Source organism: Histomonas meleagridis (assembly GCF_020186115.1).
Source record: "Histomonas meleagridis strain 2922-C6/04-10x chromosome Unknown contig_33, whole genome shotgun sequence".
Taxonomy (NCBI): Eukaryota; Parabasalia; order Tritrichomonadida; family Dientamoebidae; genus Histomonas; species Histomonas meleagridis.
In genome coordinates, this window is record NW_027150870.1 from 1,812 (window position 1) to 24,415 (window position 22,604).

Below are 22,604 nucleotides of genomic sequence, written 5' to 3' on the forward strand. Positions count from 1 at the left end.
AATCTTTTCGTAGAAAGCAAGTTTCCCCTTTTAACTTCAAATCAAAAAGAAAAAATAAAGAATAAAGCAAGAATTGGAATGCCAACAAATCTCATTCGCCGTTTTAATGCACCCAATGTATTGCCTGAACAATTGTATAATATTATTAGAAATGATAAAAATAAACAATTTGAGAATGATATTGAAAATCTTACTCAATATACACAAAAATGTAAGGGAGAATATGACATTATCTGGAAAAATTATAATAATAATAAATTTGATAGTCTATTAATGATAAATTTGATAATATAATACTTTTCTTATGCATAAGATATTGTTGTAATAGATGATACTGAATGCACCAATAGATTTCATTATCCCTTTTTACCTTTTTATGTATTCGATGAGAATAGCAAAGTTCAAATGCTTGCTATATCAATCATGACATCGAAAGAAAAAAAAATTTCACTGAAATCATGAAATCTTCGAAATTAGTTATTACATATATTAGAATTCTTATTGTTGATTAATTGATTGCTCAAATAGAGGCAATCAAAAAAGTATATTCGAATTCAATTCTGATTTATTGTCGAATTCATATTTCTAGAAATATTGAACACAAAATGGGTAGGAATTCAATGATAGAAGATTTGTTCTGGAAATTTGTCGATAAAAAAATAACTGAAGATGAATATATAACTAAATTACGAAATTTAATTCAATTTCATCATTCATAACATATCCAAAATTCACTTAATGACCTTCAACATTATGATTCTTATTATATAAAAAAAATAGGTCATTTTACGACTAATGCTGCTGAAGGTAGTATTGGTAATTTGAAAAAGTGGACAAATCATGAGTTGCTTCCACTAAAATAAATTTTATTAATGTTCATAAATGAATCTAAAATTATGATGAAAAATCATTGCAAATTAAAGTATAATCAGTTAGATAAAAAAATTTATAATGGTAAAAAGCTTGGATTATATGCCATCAATAAAATTCAAAAGACAATATATAAATGTGAGAAATCAATAATTAGAGCGTCACACATAGATGCAAGCATTGCACAATCTGAATGTTATAAATTAGAAAAATGTGACTGTAGAAAAGATTTACCATGTATTCACATTATTAATGAACAGTCTCATACAAAAAATGAAAATGATCCATTAATCAGAGAAGAAAAAATTGAAAATATATATTTTTTTCATGAGTGTTCTGAAAATATACCATCATTTAATTCGACAATTACTGTACAATCTATTAAAAAAGAAAATTGGAGCTACAACTTCATCATGACTAAAATGCAATATTAAGCAGATGCAGCACAACGTACGGAAACTGCACGGAATCTAATTAAAAACTTTATCGATGAAGCCGAGAAATCAAAAATATTAATCGACCCAAATGCCATAGATGTTCTCGTTATCCCAGGGGCCCAATTAACTGTTCCATCAGAAGTTGCTGAAAAATATAATAAAAAAAGAAAATAGGTAATACATTGTAGCAATTGTCATGGAATAGGTCATAATTGTGCAACATACCTATTAAATGAAAAACATCTTTGATATCAATTTAGAAAATAATTAATCGATCATGATCTTTGAAATCAATATTGCTGAACATTTGGTTATGTGCCATATTTATAAAAATAATTTATAAAACTTGTATACTCATCTAGTTGATAACCAAATTTTTATTATCTTTTCAATCGTTTATTCGTGTTCAAACGTTATTTCAGCGGCCAAGTAATGGATATATTTTCCAAGTTGATTAATTGATTTAATTTGGAAAAATTTTGAGACTTCCGAGAAGGAATAAAATATCTAAAATTAAGAAGAAATTCGCGTTTATAAAAAAAGTTATATGCAAAAAACAAATTGCTTAATAAAAAAAAATTATGTACAAATATTAATTTTTGATTTGAAATGAAGTACATATATTCACAAATATTGCCACCAAAATTGAAATAATAATTTTAAAAAACCATTGAGTTCCAACTTCCTTTAATATCTGATAATTATGAATTTCTTATTTTTGCCCGAAATATTGGCAATGAAAAGAATTATAGATAAGAAATATTATATAAAATAGATATAAGTGTTGATTTCCATTAGATAGGGGAAACATAATAATTATCGTCATTTCATAGAAAAAAATATTAATAAATTGGAAAGCTTTCAAGGTTAAATCATTCATAATAATAAGGGAAATTGTTTGTTAATTTTTCACATTTGAATGATATCGTAATTTGGAGATATCAGCGAAAGGATGATAATATCGTTGTATAGATACCAAAAGAATGCATCGCGTCATGAAGAGTTCTGATCTCATCAACATTACTATATTCTGCAATAATCGGTGGAATATCATAATTAATTTGTTGGATCTTGTTTTTTGTTTATGATTGAACTATATAAAACATTGTTGTATTGATTTGATAAATGTTGTAAAGTGTTTTATTATTTCTGTTATAGTTAATGGTAAAAATGCCATAAGTGAAATATATCTTATCTTCAAATCTTGAAGTATAATAGCGCGATTACGTACCATTGTAATTTGATGTTATCTGTGTCTGATATAAGAAATTCAAATAATTGTTTTGTGATATCAATTTTAACGAGGATAATATTATTGGCGGGTTTTCCAATTTTCGGTGTAGTTTTACCACGGATCGAATCGTTTATGACGACCGTTATGCCTTGGAAATACGATTTCTCTATAAAAATTATATTCACAAATTTTCAAACTTATTTGCGATAAAATTTATTGGATCAAACGGGTCCTAGGATTTTTTCTAAACTCGATTGGTTAAAAGTGACGCAAAGCACTTGTACGAAAAGTAAGTATCTCTCAATCTGAGAGTACTGTTTTTTGAATGGTTACTTGATCTCTCTAAGAAATAGGTACTTGTACTTGTACATTGACCGTCAAATTGCGGTTAAAAATAGACCATTCAAAAATATGGTGATTAAAATTGAATCATTTCTCGAATGATGCAATTATTGAATTCAAAATTTTTAATTTTTAGATTCAAAGTCATGTGTTTAGATTCAAACTTCGTACTTTGATCAGAATTTATCAGAATTTTGCAAATCGAGATGGTATCACATCATTTCTTCGAATGCGAAATATTGTAAGTATTCCATTTATTGAAGCTAATGAAATTTTTGACATTAATAGACTGAATCAATTACCAAAAATAATTGTACCCAAACCACCAAACAAAATTACTCTTGCTTTTGCACAGAAACATTAAAATTATGATTATATTTATTTGATGATTGGGTGTAAAATTGGCTTTTGTTCTTTGTGTAACAAATATATTTTTTCAGATCCAGGGAATGTTCCAAAACATGTTAAAGCAAAACATTATACTTCACAATTATGGAAGAATAATTTCGATACAATAATTAATTTTTTTGCAGTTAATGCAATTCCACATTCAATAATAGAGTCCAAATCGTTTGCCGAATTATTTCCATATTCATTACCTTCATTAGGAACATTTGAAACTAGATTCCATGAAACTTATTTAATGATTCAATCGAAAATTATAAGTATTCTTGATCAATGTCCATATTATTCTCTTTCTCTTGATGAATGATCTAGGTATAATTATAATTTTATTGGAATTTCGGTAACAATCGAGAGTGGTTATTATTTATTATGTTTAACGGAAAACGATTTTAATAAATTAAATAAGTTATATAATATTGGTAATGAACTAGGATCATTTAGGGTAGAGTAGATAGGGTGTCCTACATTACCGTAGAATCTCAATGAATAAACAATATTAAAATGATTTTTAATCATCATTTTATTCAGCGTGAAAATATCCACCATTGTGCTCAATTATCCACTTGCATCTTATCTCCCATTCTTTAAGAACTTAAAACAAAGTTTCGTGTGAAATTTGAGCTAAAATTTCGGTTACTGATTTAAAAAAATGTCCTGGTGTATCGAACGAATGCCCTTAGAGCTTTTCTTTTACATAGTCGAATGAGAAGAAGTCGGATGGGGCAATATCTGAAGAATAAGGTGAGTGAGGGATTCTTTTATATAAAGATTTGTCGATAAAAGTTTTCGTACGTCATGAATTGTGGAACTTTACAATTATCGAGATGTCGCCATATTTTATGTTTCCCCTCCCTGGCCAGATCGTATTACTTCTATCATTTAATGGCACCATTATATTATCAATGAAATATTGGCTATTATATGAAGTATCATTTGGAGCCATGTTTACGATGTGAAATCAAACACCTCAAATTATTGTGAACATAATTTTTGAAATGTTAATATGAGAACTGTCTCCAATTGAGTTCTCATCTCCTTCTAGAACTTATTCTTCGAAAAATTGCTTCATATAATAACCACGATTGATCCCCTGTCTAAGGTTCAGAAAAAAATTGTGCTTGCATGAATTGATTATGCTTAAAAGTTTCTCGCACTTTTGGATTCTCACATTTTTTTGATAAATATTTAAAAAGTGGGGAAGCCAACGTGTATGCCTATATACTAGCTTAAGATGTACTGTCATGTAGCGATATATTTCTATAAAATAATTGTGTTGTCAAGTAATTCTGTTGAAGTTATTTTTTCATTAATATATTTTTAATAAGTTACAAATATGATAAATCAATTCTGAAAAAAACCATCGTTTATAAAATTTTTATATTTTTGAATTCATATCAAATGGAAGGTCAATGATTAATATGTGTTGTTTGTAATAACTATGAAATATGTAATCAATATCCATATCATATTAGAAGAAAGGATACATAAGAATTAGTAAATGAAACTCTCAATAATACTAATGGTTATTATTATTGTTATCTTAATAATACATTTTATTTAAAACCATGAATTATAGCGACACAATTTATCGGAAATATAGATCCTGAAATATATATCGTTGTTGATCATAAAAATAGAATTAAAACAGATAATAGAATTGAATTTACGATGGACAACTTATAGTGATAATAATAAAAACAAGACATCTCATAAAGGATATGAATATGAATAATTTAATAATATTGATAATGATGGTATTGAGGTTGATTCTTATGGAAAATATCAGTTAAATGATTATTATAATAATGAGAAAACTGATTTGTTTTATTTCTTTACTGGATCTCAATATCGTATATTAAAAAGAAATTTTAGAAAAGATGATAGAGAATTTGTTTACGTAAAAGATATATATGGTGATCAAGTTGTTATTCATTATTATACTCGTAAAAAGAGATATGGTTTGATATGAGTAATTTATTGTTATGATGTAATTCTTTCGTAAAATAAAGGTGGTAAGATCATACCATCTTAATGATTCTTTTGAAAATACTATGAAAAAAAGGTTTGCGCAAAAAAAGAGCAACCAATATATCAGATAAAGAAAGGTTATTCTTATGAGAACTTCTCATTTAAGAATACTATAAAAAAGAAGTCTATGCGAGATCTCATAAACCCATAAATCATCTTAATAAAAGGTTAGTTTTCGACAAACGCCTCGGTTTAAAAATTTTGTCATTATTATTTCTTATACAAAAAAGAAGTGATGAAGTTCAACAACAAACAATTGTATCTAATAACGAAAAGTTTATTTACTATATTTATAATAACACCACTATTTTAGTTAGAGAAAAAGATTGATATATTAATGCAACTAAAATGGTTAACCAAATCAATATTTCACTCAACAATAAAAGGCAGTTAAAAAATTGTTTTAAAGGACTCGATATGAAAGAGTATATCGAAGAATTAATAGCTCAATATGAACTAGGACAAATTTGTCATTTAATGACATAATTAATAATCTCCAAGATCTGTTTTCGGAAGATATGTTCATCCTAAATTAGTCAACTATATATGCTTCTGGGCTTTCCCTAAGAATGCAGTATATGTTGGTATAATAATGTATACTATTAATGATATTGGAAAAGCAAAATTAATTGATGATGAATCTAATATGAAAGAAGTTATTGATATCTTAACTAATGAATTAGAATTATATAAAAATAAATATAAAGAACTTATTACTAAACAAAGAATTAATGAACAAATAATTTATAATGAAAGTGTTAGATGTAATGTTAATGATAGAAAGTTAACTATATTTTACCAAGATAATCTTATTAAAATATCAGCTGATAACAATAGATCTTTCAAAAGATATATTATTCGATATATATTTCCAGCAAGTATGAATATCAGAATGATGTTAGAGAACGAAAAACTTATCAATAAAATGAATAATATTACAGATGACGAATATATTGAAATAAGAGATTATTTGAATTCATTACGATTAAATTCAAGAGTAGAAGGATTAGATTACTTATGAATGAGTTATTTTTGTAATAAATGATTCTGGACAAAACTGTCCTGCTTATTTTTGAAAAACAGCTACAGTGATATTATTTATTATACTTGTTATTTTTCCAATTCACATATTGTTTATTTTCGTTGTTATAACAGTATCATCATCAATAACACTACCATGATATAAATGTATCCAGTGTTGGGTCAGGTGTTAAAAGTCAATGGTTCAATGTTGATCATTCTCTAAATCCATATCCAGGTTACATCACTATTAAATACACTTTTACAAAGCATTTCGTAGACCATGGAGATCAAGAAATTTATGTTTGCAACTGGTAATTTCACAGGAATTGGTGCTGATAATGACCTTCGCACAGACTACGAAAAATTAGTTGCTATTTGGATATGGATTCGTGACAACATTGAATATGGTGGTGTAGGCCAGAACGGAAATTCAGCATATGATGCAATTGTTGACCATAAAGTTGTTTGCCAAGGTTATTCAGCTATATCATCTCTCTTCTTTAATCGTGAAGGGATTGAAGGGATTGCTGTTATTGGAATTACAACAAGTGATCATGCATGGAATTGGGTTTATTTTGGCGAAGATTGGTATGCATATGACAACACAGATTCTTAAGAAGGATTATTCTTAAAGGCAATTAATGGTAATTATTATAGGAAATATTAGAAGAAGCAAGAGCAAAAAATGAGGAATTAAAGTCAAATGCAATTCCAGATGATTCCAATGAAGGTAATACAAACACTACTGCTGTGGCGATAGCTATTCCTATTGCTGTGGTGGTAGTTGCTGTTGCTGTTGTTGTCGTCATTGTTATCGTAAGAAGAAAGAAACAAGCAAACAATAAAATTTATGATAAATCGCCTGAAATTTGAATTTACTCGGATTAATAGCAAAAGCCATATTAATTTGCAAAATAGATTTGTAGATGTATTTAATTTTAATTTATTCATCTATAGAATATGCGTTTTCCATTTCGAACTCCGTGAACATATTTTGTGTTTCAGCACTTATCAACTCCGGATCTTCATAAAATATCATTTAACATTCGCTTGTGAATTCCTTATCGAACTGCGAAGTGTCTGTCACATCGCTTTGTTTTGGCTCCATTGCATTGGTATCTTCAGTAATAAATCATTCCAATCAATGTTTGTAAAGAATGGATGCTTTTTCAGATCTTCAACTTCATTTGGACCAGCTCCAAGTCTCTTCGCTGGATTACGTTCCAAAAGCTTTGATATGAAATCTAGATTCTTCTAGAAAATTGGAACCCTTTTGTATACAATTTGATTAATAACTTCATCTTGATTTAAATATTTGAGGTTAATTATTAGATATAATTTATCTTATTTTAACTTTAATAAATACCGAATGTTAAAAAAAATATATTCGAAAAAACATGAATAAAATTATAAAAGGTGAGAAAGAAAAAAAAAATTAAGATAGACAAATGAAGCCAGTGGCTAAAATCATGGTAAGAACGCCATTTCCCATTATTTGTCTGCTATTACCATCTGTATTGGTAGTTATTTTATCCTAAAATAATATTTATGAAACAAAAATAAGAAATACATTTGTTGTAATTCATCATAAAACTTTTTATTTCCATTGATCAAAAAAAGGAATAGTATCATTTTTATTATAAATCTTAGAATTATGAATTCAATTGATGAAAAAATTTTTTCTTATCTTCAACTTTCTGATTTAATCCAATTTAAAATTAATGATACTCAGGATGATAGAGAAGCATTACAAAACGATTTGAATATTATTGGGATAAAATAGGTAAAATAGTTTTTGAAGTTCCATTAAATGAACCTATATTTCCAAAATATTGCAAAGCTGAAGAACCTTCTGAAAGCCCTTAAACAAATAATTTATTAATTAATACCGTTTTTCATGTGATGGAACTGTGAAAGTGCACTATTTTCATAGTAAAATTTGTGACGGTTATACATGATTTGGGCACGAACGGTTATAAATCCCTTGGATGGAATCTTCAACATCCATTGGTTTAAAAGAAGTTCTTGCATGTACAAAAAACACAGAAACAAATGAAGATGCTATTTCAAACGCAATAGAAAAATTATACAAACTAATATGCGAAAATGATCAAATCTCAAATTCAAATGATGTCATTGGCTTTACATATTCTATTCCAATACCTAATATTACAGATGAGGAAATATGTCAAGTATTTAATATGTGTATATCTTCAGAAAATGTCATGGAAAAAAATATTAATCTTATTGTAAAGATCATTACAAAAATTGCTTCACACGACTTTCCGACATATGTAGATAAATATGCACCATTAATGTTTAATTCAAGTATAGATATTTTACAATTGATTAATTCAAAAATATGCCGGAATATTGTAGATCCTACCACAGGATTTCTCATGCATGCTCCTTTATCTCCAAAAAACAATTCATGGGGAACGGAAGTTCATTATTTTAATTTCTTTTCATTTGAAAGTGAAGATCTTAAGACTCCATTTGGTCTTAGTCTCACTAAATTACGGAAATTATTGCTTCACCGTATCCTTCATGGGTCTGATTATCTCAAAACAGAAATTCCAAATCAAAATGATTATGCGATATATGTTCCATCATTTTCATTAATCCATCAATCATGTGTAGTTCCACCATCTTTTCGTACGAGTGGATTGTCTTGTGGTTTCACTTCACGTTCTGAGATACTTTTAAGTTTTTCAAAATTTCAAGATCAAAATGTTTATCAAAAACAAAATCGTTTTGAGTTTAAACGCTCTGAGGTAGCAGAAGAATGGAGTGCTGCCATTTCTAAGCTTATTAATTTACCACCTATTGGCTGTAAACATGATATTAAATTTGCTGAAATCAAAGAAGTCAACAAAATTAATTATAACTTTATTAAACTTGTCTTGTTTTTAACACCAGAAATCCTTGCGATGGTTCCCAAAGAATATTTAAATGTTCCATTTAAGATCATCATGGGTAAAGATCCAATCAATGCGTCATTCATGTTAATGGTTATTCAAGCTCTTTTATTTGTATTTCCCGATTTATCTTTTTATATTTTCGATAATATTTTTTCATTTTTCGAATCAAACATTCAAATGACACCAGAACAAAAATTTATTTTCTTTCATTTGATATCACGATTAATTGATATATTAAGTTTATTACCTACACGTTATATTGATAATGAACAAATCGATAAATTATCGACAATGGCATTAATTGGAATATGTTCACCTTGTTGGAAGATTAGATATAGTGCATATAAACTTCTTCGAGTATTAAATGATTTCGAATCTGATGGAGAATCAATGAATTTATATGATTTTATTTCGAAGAATGAATCATTTTATAAAAAATATTTACTTTCGACAATAATGAATCATCCACGAGCAATTTTATTAAAAGAGAAAGTTACGTCATTAATGCCATTATCATTTAATGATACGATTTTATGTAATGATTTCATTCTATGGCAATATTATTTATCCGCTTTAGGAACTTCATTTTCGGAGTTTTTTAAAGAGAAATTTATATTTTTTATTAAACAATTCGGATGTTCATATTTACAAAAAAATAATAAATCTACAGCAGATGAACGTATTTATTTATTGACGTTTTTTACTGGTTTTGCAGATTCACCTTTTAATGTATTTAATGGAAATGTTGAATCATTAAAATTAACAAATTATATATTAAAAGAATTAATATCAACAATTAATGAACAAATTGATACGAATAATGAAGCAGTACGAAATATGTTGACAACATTAGATATATCATCATTTTCTGTGTTTTTAGATTTATTAGAACAAAATTTTAATGTTAAAATTGCAATTTTAGCATTACATTCTATGGCATGGAACACTAATTTCCCGGCGATATTTGAACATTATGATTTCTTAACTAAGTTTTCATCATTATTTATGCATGTTTTTGAAATATTTAATACCGAATATTTAAATATTTCATTTGATAACTCATCAGAAATAGACATAAATATTATAAATGAAAACGAAGATTTCCTTTGTGATTTCTTATCATGTTTATTCGAAGTTTTAACAGTACTTTATCAACAACTTTTAAAGCCAATAAATTCACCTTTTCCATGTCATAGTTTTGTGTTTCATGATAATAACAATTTAATATTACAAAAAACAGAAACTTTATTCTCAACAATATATAACTTATCGATCATTAATGCACCTTATCGAGTACATTTTTATGCTTTACGAACATTAGAAATGTGGTTTGGATTTAATCAAATTAAAGATCAAAACTTTTTATTATCCGATAAATTTAATGAATCGATTTCGAAGCTTTCAATTGAATGTCCTTCAATTTTGTTACATTTATTATCTCATCATTTTGATGTTTTATTACCACAATATTTAACTAAAGCTTTATCACCTAATGGTGAACGATATTTCACATCTATTGCAGATTTTTTTAAGGCTCCATCATTATCTATTAATATTAATCTTAATGACATTTTACGAAATCAATGGAAATCTTGTAAAGATATTGATGACAAAACCATATTTTCTAAATATTTACAAGTTTTATATGAAAATTGTGGAAGTTTCATCTTAGCATGTTTAGTAAATCTTCGAATTCCTAATGAAGAAATTAATAATAGAGCATTTATAACATTAGCATCATTAACACCAATATTATCATTATATCAAATGGATGGCCGTAAAGATAATGCCATTGAATTAATTAAAGGATTCACACAAATTAGTAATAAATTTGGAGAAAGTTCTGCATATTTTGATGATCAAGAATGTCGACAAATATCATTACTTGTATGTAATTCATTTCAGTTTTGTTTAGAACAATTATTAAATGATGCGTTTGATTATATACCAAAGTTTTCACCAATATTTATCGAACGAATGTTATCTACATTAATGCCATGGTTTGAATCAGTACAATTTGATATTGATAATCGAGTTATCTCAAATGAATCTGATTTATTATTTATGCGATTTAGTTGTTTTACTTTCACTGAGAAATTAATGATATCATTTAGTGAATTTTCCAATTATATTAATTCTTCAATGTTTAATGTATGGAGAACTTTAGTAGTTACTAATAATTGTATTCCAGGTAATAATTTCATGCCAATTATAGTATCGATATTATTTACAACAGGAAATTATGAAAATCATTCGAACGCATTAATTATTATGCGATATTTATATCGAATAGCACCACAAATTACAATTGATTTCTTATCTTCATATTTATCTTTTTCTTATGCAGCTAAAGATAATTATAAAGATGCATTTAAAGATATAACTAAAGATACATCTGATTTCATAAGTCAAATATCAGATGATGATGATGATTCTTCTATCGAATCAGAAAAAGGATCAAAGACAAGTACAAATCATATTAAATTTGTTTTATATGCATTAAGTGAATTTGCGATAGTATCAGTTCGACCTATATTACCATATTTACCAATAATATTTTCATTTTGTTTAATACATATTGATAAATATTTTTCATATATTAATACTTTACTTAAGAATATTATTGGTGAATTAATACCATTAGTTGAGAATATATCTATACCTTATTTACAAGATGCATTACGAATATTAGCATCGATGAAGAAAAATTATTTAACATTAAAGAAAAATAGTGTCGATGACTTATATAACTCTACAAATATTATTAATCAAATGATATCTAATGATAGTCGAACACAATTATCAAATGTATTAACTAACTTCTTCTTATATTCCGATCAAGATTTAGCAACACAATTCGGATTCGAATTAATTAAATGGGGTTTATGTTGTGGCGATTTAATTCGTGCTTCATTTGCATTAACTTGTTATCAAGGGAATTTAATGATAAATAATTCATTGTTCTTAGGGTTATGTGCACGTACTATTTGGTTATGTATTGATGCTATTAATTATATATATGAAAATTGTGAAAATCATGACATTACATTTTATACATTATATATTGCTAATCATTTTAAAACAATGAAAAGTATTGCTGAAATATATGCACAAAAAGGAATTTTAGGTAATGAACCTTCTTTGTTTTGGATGGCTATTAGTGGAATACAATGTAATATATCTTCATGTTCATTAATATTTCATTCTGCGTTATCTTTACTTGAATATATATTATGTTTTCCACAATTATTTAATTATTTAGTAAATCAAGAAAATTATGAAATGGGCCAATATATGCCAAGTAAATTCACGAAATATCATACTCCATGGGGTGATACATTTAATGGATGTATTAAATATATTTTGGAATGTAAAAGTCAATCACCAGATATAAATTTAATGATTCGTGTTTTGAATTTATTAATCCAAACAAAATATCAATTAATTATATCAGACTCAAGTTGTTATATGTATATAGTATTATTAGCTTTGTTGCCATGGATTTGGTCAATTGAAATAGCGGAAATGAGCCGATTTTTGTATAACTCGCCTTCAATCCAAATGCTTGACGCAACAATTGACGCGTTTAAAGAGTTAATACCAGATAAGTCAATACACGACTTGTTATCTGTGTTCAGTATTGATGAAGAAGTGGATATATTCTCAACTATTGGCCAAATTTGTAATATTATAATCCCTTTAATTGACACTGAAAGTTTAATACAGATTTGTGAATTCTTTACAACTTGTTTAAAGTTCGGTAATAAGTTCTTGAAAATTCCTTTGTATTCAGTAACGACAAATATTTTGACTTACATTAACGATTCTCAAAAAGTCGAAATAGTGAAATCGTTGTCAGAATTTACTTCTTTGATTAAAACGGAAAAAAAGGTGCCCCGAATGGTGTACGTTAACTTATATTTACAAGCGTTGAAGGATACAAAAATAACCGAAACTTTTGAGGAGAATTCAATTAAGCCGGAGGTTTTCCCTCAACTAGACATCTTCGAACGTATCGTTGTCGTTGACGTTCCGCATTTGTATGAAATTCAATCGGTGGATTCAAAGCTTCTATCGTTCAACGATTTGAATTCACTTCCACCGTTATTGCCGATAGACGAACGTTTAGCATCGAATGAAAGATTCCAAAATATGAGTTCACTATTAAAACTTTTTAGATGTGAACCTATAGTATCTTGGAATGAATTACTTGAAAAATGTATAACATATTTGATCGAGTCAGAAGATTTGAATGATATGATGAAAAAGAAAAGTATGAGTACATGCAGAATTGAATCAGGAATTAATGAGATATTAAATATGATAAATGAGCAGCCACAACAAACTGATGATATCAAAGAGGAAGAAGAAGAAATTGTCGAAGAAATGAACGAAAGTGATGAATTAGTAATTTCTTTGGGACAAGATCCATTTAGTTTGATATCATTAAATGCTAAGATGTTCATCCCAACAGTGGATGAGGTTAACTACATAGGAAATGATTTGTTCGAGGAACAAATTGATTGTTTTGATGTGTAAAAATTTGAAATTTAATTTTTTTGTTTTCAATATAACGATAGACATTTTAAATATAAAACGATCGTTTGCTATTGAATTTCCAATCATTTGCTACAACTTCAGAAGTCTGAAGATATAAAATGTTTTAATAAAAGACTTTCACTGACATCAAGGAATTGCTGTATAATGGATTGGATTTGTTACGGGTTTCATGAGATTCGCAATTTTCTGGGAAAATAGTCGGAGTGACCGTTAACTTAGAAATGATCCAAGAAAATAGTCAGCAAAATCCAAATGTAGATGGAGAAGTTGACCAAAAAGAATTTGAAACTAAACGTATTTTAAGAGGTGTTCAAAAAAGAATTGCTGAAGATCGACCGATTTTATTTGATTTATTTTTCATCAATTCAGGCGCATTAGAATCACAGCTTCCCTTGATTTGTGCTAGCTATGTTCTTTTAAACCCTGATGGTGTATCTAAATTTATTGGCTTAAAAACACCTAAACCAATTACTCAAAAAGAAATTCAAGATACTAAAGAATTGGCACAAAGACTTGCCCCTTATACAAAATATTGGGAATACATTGTTGTTATACTTGAACAAAAACTACAAGAACATCCAGATAATTTATTAACAGATATGATGAATGAAATATTAAATTATGATCAACAAAAAGGAGTATCAATTGCCGAAAAAGAAATGCGCTGTAATTTGTTATTAACCAATTTAAAAAATGATCTTGAAGATCATCAAGAATTTTATCAACAACTTTATCATAAATTACGCTTTTACTTAGCAATCTCATGGTTTGACAATTATCATAAAGCACTACTTAAGAAATATCTCGAAATTTTGCCACATCGAGATCTTATTGAAGTACCAGAAGGTGATATCACAATGTATACTAAGGCACAACGACGCTTCCGTGCTCGAGTTCTTCAACAAGAGAACGGAAACAATCTTTTAAACAAAATTGCTAAACAATATTTCGACACCCGACACATGCTCAAAATAGAATCACGAAGCGCCAATCGAACTCAAACTGACGAGATCGAAGGTCTCCAGTATTGGGGTGATGAAGAACGTGAATTTAATGACATTATTGAAATTGATTACCAAAAGCTTATAAATGCAAACAACAAAATGACGTTACCGGAATATGAGGCTATTGTTTATATGGGCCATGATTGGAATGAGCATAATCGAAAAAGATTTAATCTTGATAATTTGCCAGAGGCCACAGTCAGAGGTTATCGGTTCCGAATCTTCTATCCGAGCTTGGTTAACAAGAATAAGGCGCCAAGTTTCAACTTGCAGCCCGATTTAATAAAATATTGCACTACGAAAGCGGACAACAGATACAGATACACTGCGATTGTATTCGACGCAGGGCCTCCGTATCTGCCTATAGCGTTTAGGATTGTCGATAAAAAGTGGGACGTGTATCGAAACGGCGGATTCCAAAGCAGTTTCCATAACGGAGTGTTCGTGTTCCAAATATCGTTCAAGGCTTCTTTGTACTACCAAGGATACCTTCCTATGCAATTATATTAAGTTATGGCGCAATTAATAAAAAATTTAAATGTTTAAATTTGATGTTTTTATAAGGAAAAGCATTTAACAGTTGAAAATAACTAAAGTAAATATAAGGAATATTTATTAATTATTTGATAAACTATTAAATATTCTTTTTGTTTATTGTTATTCTGAAAAACTTATTAATAAAAATGATCACACTTTTTTTTTTTTTTTTTCTCAAAAACATGGATGCTTATATTCAATAGATCACAATTATCTTTAAATTTTTTGAAAACAATCATAAAGAACCGAGTATTATTTATTTACTAGTGATACTATTAGTAAAGCTTTTGTATAACTTGAGGCATATTAATAAATTTTTCTTTTCAAAAAATTATAAATTGGCAAAAAAAGTAATTTTATCACCATAATTTTTTTGTAAATGTTTCAAAATCTAACCTTTTCAAATATTTGACTGTGGACAAAAACAGGAGAACGTTAAGTATGTTATGAATCGAACCAAGCGTTTTTCAACATTAGCTTATAACCAGAAACCCCGTAACCTAGAAATATTTTTACAAGAGCCAGGAGAAAAAATTATGTTTGTTTGTAAACATTGTAAAAATATTTCATTTCTTTCGCCAAATGTTTTAGATCCAAAACCAGATCAAACAAAAAGAAAATCTACAACTCACCAACAAGGTCCAATTAAAGACATTAGCGTAGAACATGAAATCGAACTTGTAATTCAAGATTATACAAATTGGGAGAAAAAGCCAAGTTTCGAAAACTTAGTTGCATTTACTGAGGTTGAAGGATTTAATGAGTTTCCTATTTGTCAAAAGTGTGCATTTTTTTTAAGCAGATTATTAAAATCGAAAGTTTCATTTTTTACAGAAAAAAGCAAAAACTTAAAGAGCAATTCCATTACTCAAGAGTCAGAAGTGTTTCTCAATAAAACAATGAATGAGATCGAATCTCAACTTTCACCACTTCTAGAAGTTAATGCCAGTAATCAAATCAAAATGAAGAAACCTGATGCGTTTAAATTCCCACTGCCACCAATTCCACCACATGCTCAATCTCACATCAATCAAACAGCATCCACTGAAATCAATACAGATTCCAAAAGTGATTGCGATTGGGGTTTTGGCTCAATAATGTTAAGCTCAACATTTTATCTTTCCACTTGTCGCCATTATGCCACCATTAATGGGAATCGTCTTGGTACCAATACACCAGATATTGTATCACCCGATGAATTTGATCGCGGCCTTTATTTACTGATTCAACTTCTTCAAGTCATTGGCAAAGTTGTTTCTTCACCCATTCCCGAGTTTAATTTGACCACAGAAATCCATTACATTAACAACAAAGGAATCAGTGATGTTTTCACATCACAAAAACTTAAAGTAAATAAAACGATTTCGAGCTTCAAAGAAGCGACCAAGCTATTGTTTAAGGCATGCCATCGCTTATTTTGGGACTTATGTAAGATGAATGCGAATTTCTCTGTTCCGAATGACATTGACTTAAAGACGTCGAAAATTTCGGGCGAAAGTTATATTTACGATCGAAAGAGTCCACATACATTTACATATGCAATGAAGAAACTCGTAATGAATCTCAAGACAATACAAACGAAAGCGATGGAATGCGCAGTATATGTAATAAGTCGAAACTTCGAAATAATGTCGAAGACAAAAGAAGAAGAAAACGAAAAAGATACAAATGAAGAACATCAATTAAGACACATCGAGTCTCAGTTCTCAATCACGTCCGCAAGCGCTCTGTTCTCGCAGCCGACGGATAACTTGTCCGCGTTGGCGCTCTCCGAAAACAGTATATTAGCGCCGAGTAGCTATGAGGCATCGACTGCGGAAACGCTTTCGATAATATCGACTGACATCATGGAGAACGAAAACAAATCCGACGACGAAAACATAATAATCGAAAGCATCCACAACGACGAAATGAGCGAAAGTGATTCGACAGATCATATTAATGAAAACAATATCATCGAACGTAGCAAAGAAATAAATGAAAGCGATGAAACAGATAAAAGTAAAGTAACAAATGAAAATGAAGAAGAAAATGACGAAAAAGATGGTGAAGAAAATTAAATGTTTGCGGAATCTAAGAATGTTTCACATCTATAAACATTATTCTGTTTGAAATATAATTTTTTCGTTTATTTAGATAGATAAAAAACATTAAAATTTTACCCATTTTCCATTTCGACACAATTATTGATTGCTTTTTCGAGTTTATTTCTCATGTCTTCGATTGTTTCATATTTTGGTAATTGTATCGTTTGTGCGCATGTTGATGAAGTAGGGAATCGTACCAAGTCCCCATTTGTAAACTCAACTTTTATAGTAAATGTCGGGAAATCATTAAAATTGGGATGCGAAGGCTGTGCGATTGTGAAAATTAAGAAATTTTTCATCTTTTCTTGATCGAATTCTTCCAAAATTTTAATGAAGAAATTTTTGAGTTTTTCAGTTTCGTTTATAAATTCCAAATGTTCGATAATTCCTTTTGTGTCGAGTATATCCGCACAACATAAATATTTAAGTAATCCTCCACTTAATAATGTTGGATCAGTAATCGACTGATTATAATAAAATCCATTTCGAATCAATAAAAGCCATTTCTCAATTGATTTAATTCTCAAATTAATTACAATTCTTTCATATACATCAATGAACTCTTCATCAATTGGTTTATCATTCGGAAATCCATTAATTTTCTTAGTTGAATGATCCCAATCAATATATTCCCAAAAATATTTAAAATGATTTATGTTTTCACGCATGTCATCAATTCGAATCTTTAAACTTACGTCGCTTTCATATACATCATTCATTGTGATAGGTTTTCCTGCTAAAAACTTCCAAACAAAATATGGAAATCGAATATTTTGTGGTAATGATAATCGAATTATTGAACCTAATATTGCGCCAAATGCATAAAACATATTTTCGACATCTTTATCAGAATTCGTAGGATATGGAATTACTTCATATATTGTCGAGTTCATCGAAAAATTAGGAGCAAAAATACATAATCCTGTTTTAATATTTAAAAATGAATCTGCTGCTAACATTATCGTTTGATATGTTACACCTCCTAAATCTAAAGCACTTTCATTTTTAAAGCCAATTCCCCAAATAGTTAATTTATATCGTAATTCATATTGCTTAATCCCTTTCGAAAATTGATATATCATACTATCTTTAATATTATTTGAGTTACCAGTTGAGAAGCTTAATGCTTTATTTGCATCGAAAATTAGTTTATGCATTAAAAACATTCGATATAAAATTTGATTTTTTGGATCTATATCACGTGAAATATTGAAAATAGAAAATCGATTTTTATATTGTAACAAATACGAATTCTCTTTGATTATTTTTAACATTTCTTCATCCAAATCATTTCTATTTTTATTATTATTAAGTTGTGTATACAATGAATTAATAAGATATATACAAGCAGCTTTACATTGCACAGTAATAATTCCAAAATTATTTATTAACTTTTTCATTTCAAGTGTTTTGAATTTAAATGCATTAAAATCTTCTGTAGCAAAATCAAATGTCGAACATTGCATAAGTAATTCATCTGTGTCTTCATTTTTCCAATCAACTGCAAACTTCTGAATACAATTTTGAAATTCATTTGCATCTTCTTCTTCATTATTATTTAGAATTTGATATGCTTTAATATTAATATTTTCTATTTCATTTGAATCCAAAATTATATATTTAATATTATTTGGATTCAAAATATATTCAATAATTTGTTTTTTATTATTTGTTTTAGATGAAACTTGTTCAGCATTTTCGATATTATTTTCATCATCAGTTATTATTGTTTTAATTTCATGTGAACAACTAAATGTTATTATAAATAAAACTGTTTCTTTAGTTGGATTTGTAATTTTAATTTTATTATTATTAACTTCAAAAGGACATTCTTCTTTTTTACATAAGATATATCTTGTACATTTTGTTATTGCTTCATAAATAGCATAAAAATCCCAAAATGTGAAATTATTTGAACTATTATAATGTTTCATCAAATGAATAATATTAAGCAAAACATTTGGTTTCATATTCTCTTTAACTAATTCGATATCTAAAACATCATTTTTATAGAAACATAATTGTGAAAATGTATTCATATTCATCATTTGTTTTTCAGTATTCAAGAATATATTTAATTGCATATTATTTTGATTATTATTTGAGAGCCAAGTTAAATGACTAATATAAGTTTGATTATGATCATAATCATTTGGTAAAAAATCTAATTTCCTTTGCATATATGAAAGGAATTCAGGTAAAAATTTCTTTATCATTGGGGAATCTATAATCCAACAATCAATTAATGCACGTTTTGCATAAAGCCTTTGCTTTGAAGTAGTAGAATATTCAATATAAATCCATAATAAAAGTAAAAATATAAGTGGCGTATCAACAATCCATTTCCCACTATTATCAATTTTAATTTTTCCTTTTGAACCATCAGAAAATGTTATTACATAATCATTTTCCATTGGTTGGAAATTATTTACTTCATTATTTGATATAAATACTAATTCGCTTTTATAAAGAAGGTTATGATATTTATAATCACCAGCCATTTCTACAAGTTCTTTTCCGAGCAAATCCATAAATTCTTCATTTTTAATAAGTTTATTTGCAGCAAGAAATATAAATTGAAAGTTCTTGTTTTGAAGTAAACCACTAGAACAATAATTGAAAAATCCCAAATCAAGTTCATATGGGAATTTATCGTTTCCAATTTTTGTTTTTTCTGATCCTATAAGTGATACGACGGCAGATCTTATAAATGATAATTGTATTGTTTTGTCAATTATATCATTACCATATAAAATAGCTAATGCAATTAAAACACTTTTTAATTGATCGCGCATTTCAATCAAATTATTTCTTTGCATGTAAAAATATGTACTTCTTGATAAAGTTATTTCTTTCATAAAATCAATTTGCATCAAATCTGCATCTTTACAATATAATGAATTTTTGGCTTTTCTATCATTTATTGATATATTCTCATTAATGTTTAATACCCCACCTATAAATTGAACATTACTCGAATATTTTATTGTTTCATTTTGAATAATTTCATAAATATCATCATCATCATATTTATGTTTAATTACCTGAATATCAATATTATCAAAAGAATCAATTATAAATTCCAAAAAAGCATTAGTGATATCAGTATAATATTGGAATCCATTAATATTAATAATATTATTTTGTTTTATATATTCAATAATAATAAAGCCTTCAAAAGAAATTTTTTGATCTGTTCCACATATTCTTCCTGATGGTAACTCTATATAAACATCATTTTTATTTCTAAGGTGAATATAACCTTTGCCTTTCCATTCAATATTTAAGCTATTAACAGATAGAAGCACAAAATTGATTAGAAATAAATGACACCAATCATTTTGTTTAATTTTACATATAAAATCATTATCACTTGGCAATGATTTCCAATGAATAAATTTTTCCTTAACATTATTTTTCCTGAAACAATACATATAATAATCAGTAAATGGTTTTGCTGTCAGAGCAATTTGTTTAAATTTTTCTGTATTTATACAAATCTTTTTTTCTGATATATAACGAATTAATGCTTGGATATATAATTTATTTAAAAATGTTCTATTAGGTTTCATACATTTATCCCAGAATGATAAAATCGCGTCAAGATCAATTGATTTTTCTAATTGAAGTTCTTCCCATTGAATTGTTTCATAAATCTTTTTATCTGCCAAAGGAATAAGTTTACTATGTGGATTTATTGGAACTTTCACACATTTTAAATAAAATTCTTCATTATACTTACAATTTAACCAATTTCCTTCTTCATTTCGGAATACAAATGGATCATCAAGTTCTGTTCCATCAGCAGCAATAATAGCAAAGAGAAGTATTATTTCTTTCTTTGAAGCTTCATTTGTAATTGAATATAAAAATGCTCTTGCCATTTCTGATACTTCAGAATCTTGATTTAATAAATTTCGAAATGAGTAAATAAAAAGTGCATTTGTATAATATCTAAAGTAATTCTCTATCATAGAATCATCAATTTTCATTAAATTCCTTAAATAATATGAACGTTCATCGGGATTTAAATTTTTATTCTTTAAAATATCAAAAACAAGTTTTACTAAAGACATATTTTTTTTCCAATTTTTTATTCCAAAGATTTTATTAAGAATATATTTGGCGTCACATTTAGCAAATACTTTATCATCGTAATTAAAAGCCAAAATTTTAAAAAATTTACATTTACCAGGTTGATAAAGATCTTCGAGTATTGTACCTGTTTCAATTGCTAACCCAATAATTGTAAATCTTATTGCAGAATTTTCTTTTATATGAAGTTTCTTAATTAAAAATTTTAATTTTTCAATTGCAAAATCATGTAAACTTTTACAAGTTCCAAGAATTGTAAACAAAGCTTCTAAACTTGGATAAAATTGATAATTTTTAATCAAATCCTTTAAGAAATTAGAAAACATTTGAAGTATTGAAAGTTCTTCATTATTAAATTCTTTTAAAGATAACAAATAATCAAGTCTTTGATATGATTCATTTTTTACTAGTCCTTCTATTAAAAACCTTGAATATTCACTATAAGTATTTTGATAAATCTTTTTGAATCCATCCATAATGCCATCAATTCTTTTTGGCAACAATTTTATGACTTTAAAAAATAAAATAGGGTCATTTTTACGAATGAAAACTTCAAGATTTTTCAAATATTCATCTTGTTTATTTATATTTGCTGAAAAATCAGGAAAAGATGGATTAAGTTCAATTAATGTAAACATATTCATTAGAAGTTGATTTAAATTTTTAATATCTCCTTTTTGCTTAATTCGAATAATATAATTACATTCTGTTATTACCCATGAAACAATAGAACTCATTTCTTTAGTTATATTATTTTTAGAACTTTCTTGGAGAAAAACATTAAAAAGATTTGTTTGGTTTAATACTACAATTAAAAGTATAATACCAATCCATTTCATTTGTTTAATATTAAATTTTTGAATTTTCTTTTGAAGAAAATTAATTAATTTATCTAAATCATTTTCAATAAATTGTTTAATTTTTTGATTTTTTATTAAATTAATATAATTAATATTTTCATCATATTCTGGTATATTAATTTCAATATTAGATTTTTCGTAATTAGTTTTAATTAACCAAGAATAATCTATTTCGCATTGATAAACACCACCACCACTAAT

The 22,604-nt window shown here is 27.3% G+C and overlaps 4 protein-coding genes across 4 annotated transcripts; all 4 read left to right on the forward strand.

Annotated features, from left to right (window-relative positions):
• Nucleotides 1-6,619: 6,619 nt before the first annotated feature.
• GO595_005253 (kyphoscoliosis peptidase) lies at nt 6,620-6,955 on the forward strand (the record flags this gene model as incomplete). Its single annotated transcript, XM_067918475.1, has 1 exon — nt 6,620-6,955. One exon carries the CDS (start codon nt 6,620-6,622, stop codon nt 6,953-6,955), a length of 336 nt encoding a protein of 111 aa, XP_067774466.1.
• A 6,205-nt stretch (nt 6,956-13,160) lies between these two features.
• GO595_005254 (uncharacterized protein) lies at nt 13,161-13,799 on the forward strand (the record flags this gene model as incomplete). The annotated part of the gene is made up of 1 exon (XM_067918477.1): nt 13,161-13,799. The coding sequence occupies one exon, from the start codon at nt 13,161-13,163 to the stop codon at nt 13,797-13,799; it is 639 nt and encodes a 212-aa protein (XP_067774467.1).
• A 242-nt stretch (nt 13,800-14,041) lies between these two features.
• On the forward strand, nt 14,042-15,334 carry GO595_005255 (cactin; the record flags this gene model as incomplete). Its single annotated transcript, XM_067918478.1, has 1 exon — nt 14,042-15,334. The coding sequence occupies one exon, from the start codon at nt 14,042-14,044 to the stop codon at nt 15,332-15,334; it is 1,293 nt and encodes a 430-aa protein (XP_067774468.1).
• A 926-nt stretch (nt 15,335-16,260) lies between these two features.
• On the forward strand, nt 16,261-17,421 carry GO595_005256 (uncharacterized protein; the record flags this gene model as incomplete). Its single annotated transcript, XM_067918479.1, has 1 exon — nt 16,261-17,421. The coding sequence occupies one exon, from the start codon at nt 16,261-16,263 to the stop codon at nt 17,419-17,421; it is 1,161 nt and encodes a 386-aa protein (XP_067774469.1).
• Between the last annotated feature and the right edge of the window lie 5,183 nt (nt 17,422-22,604).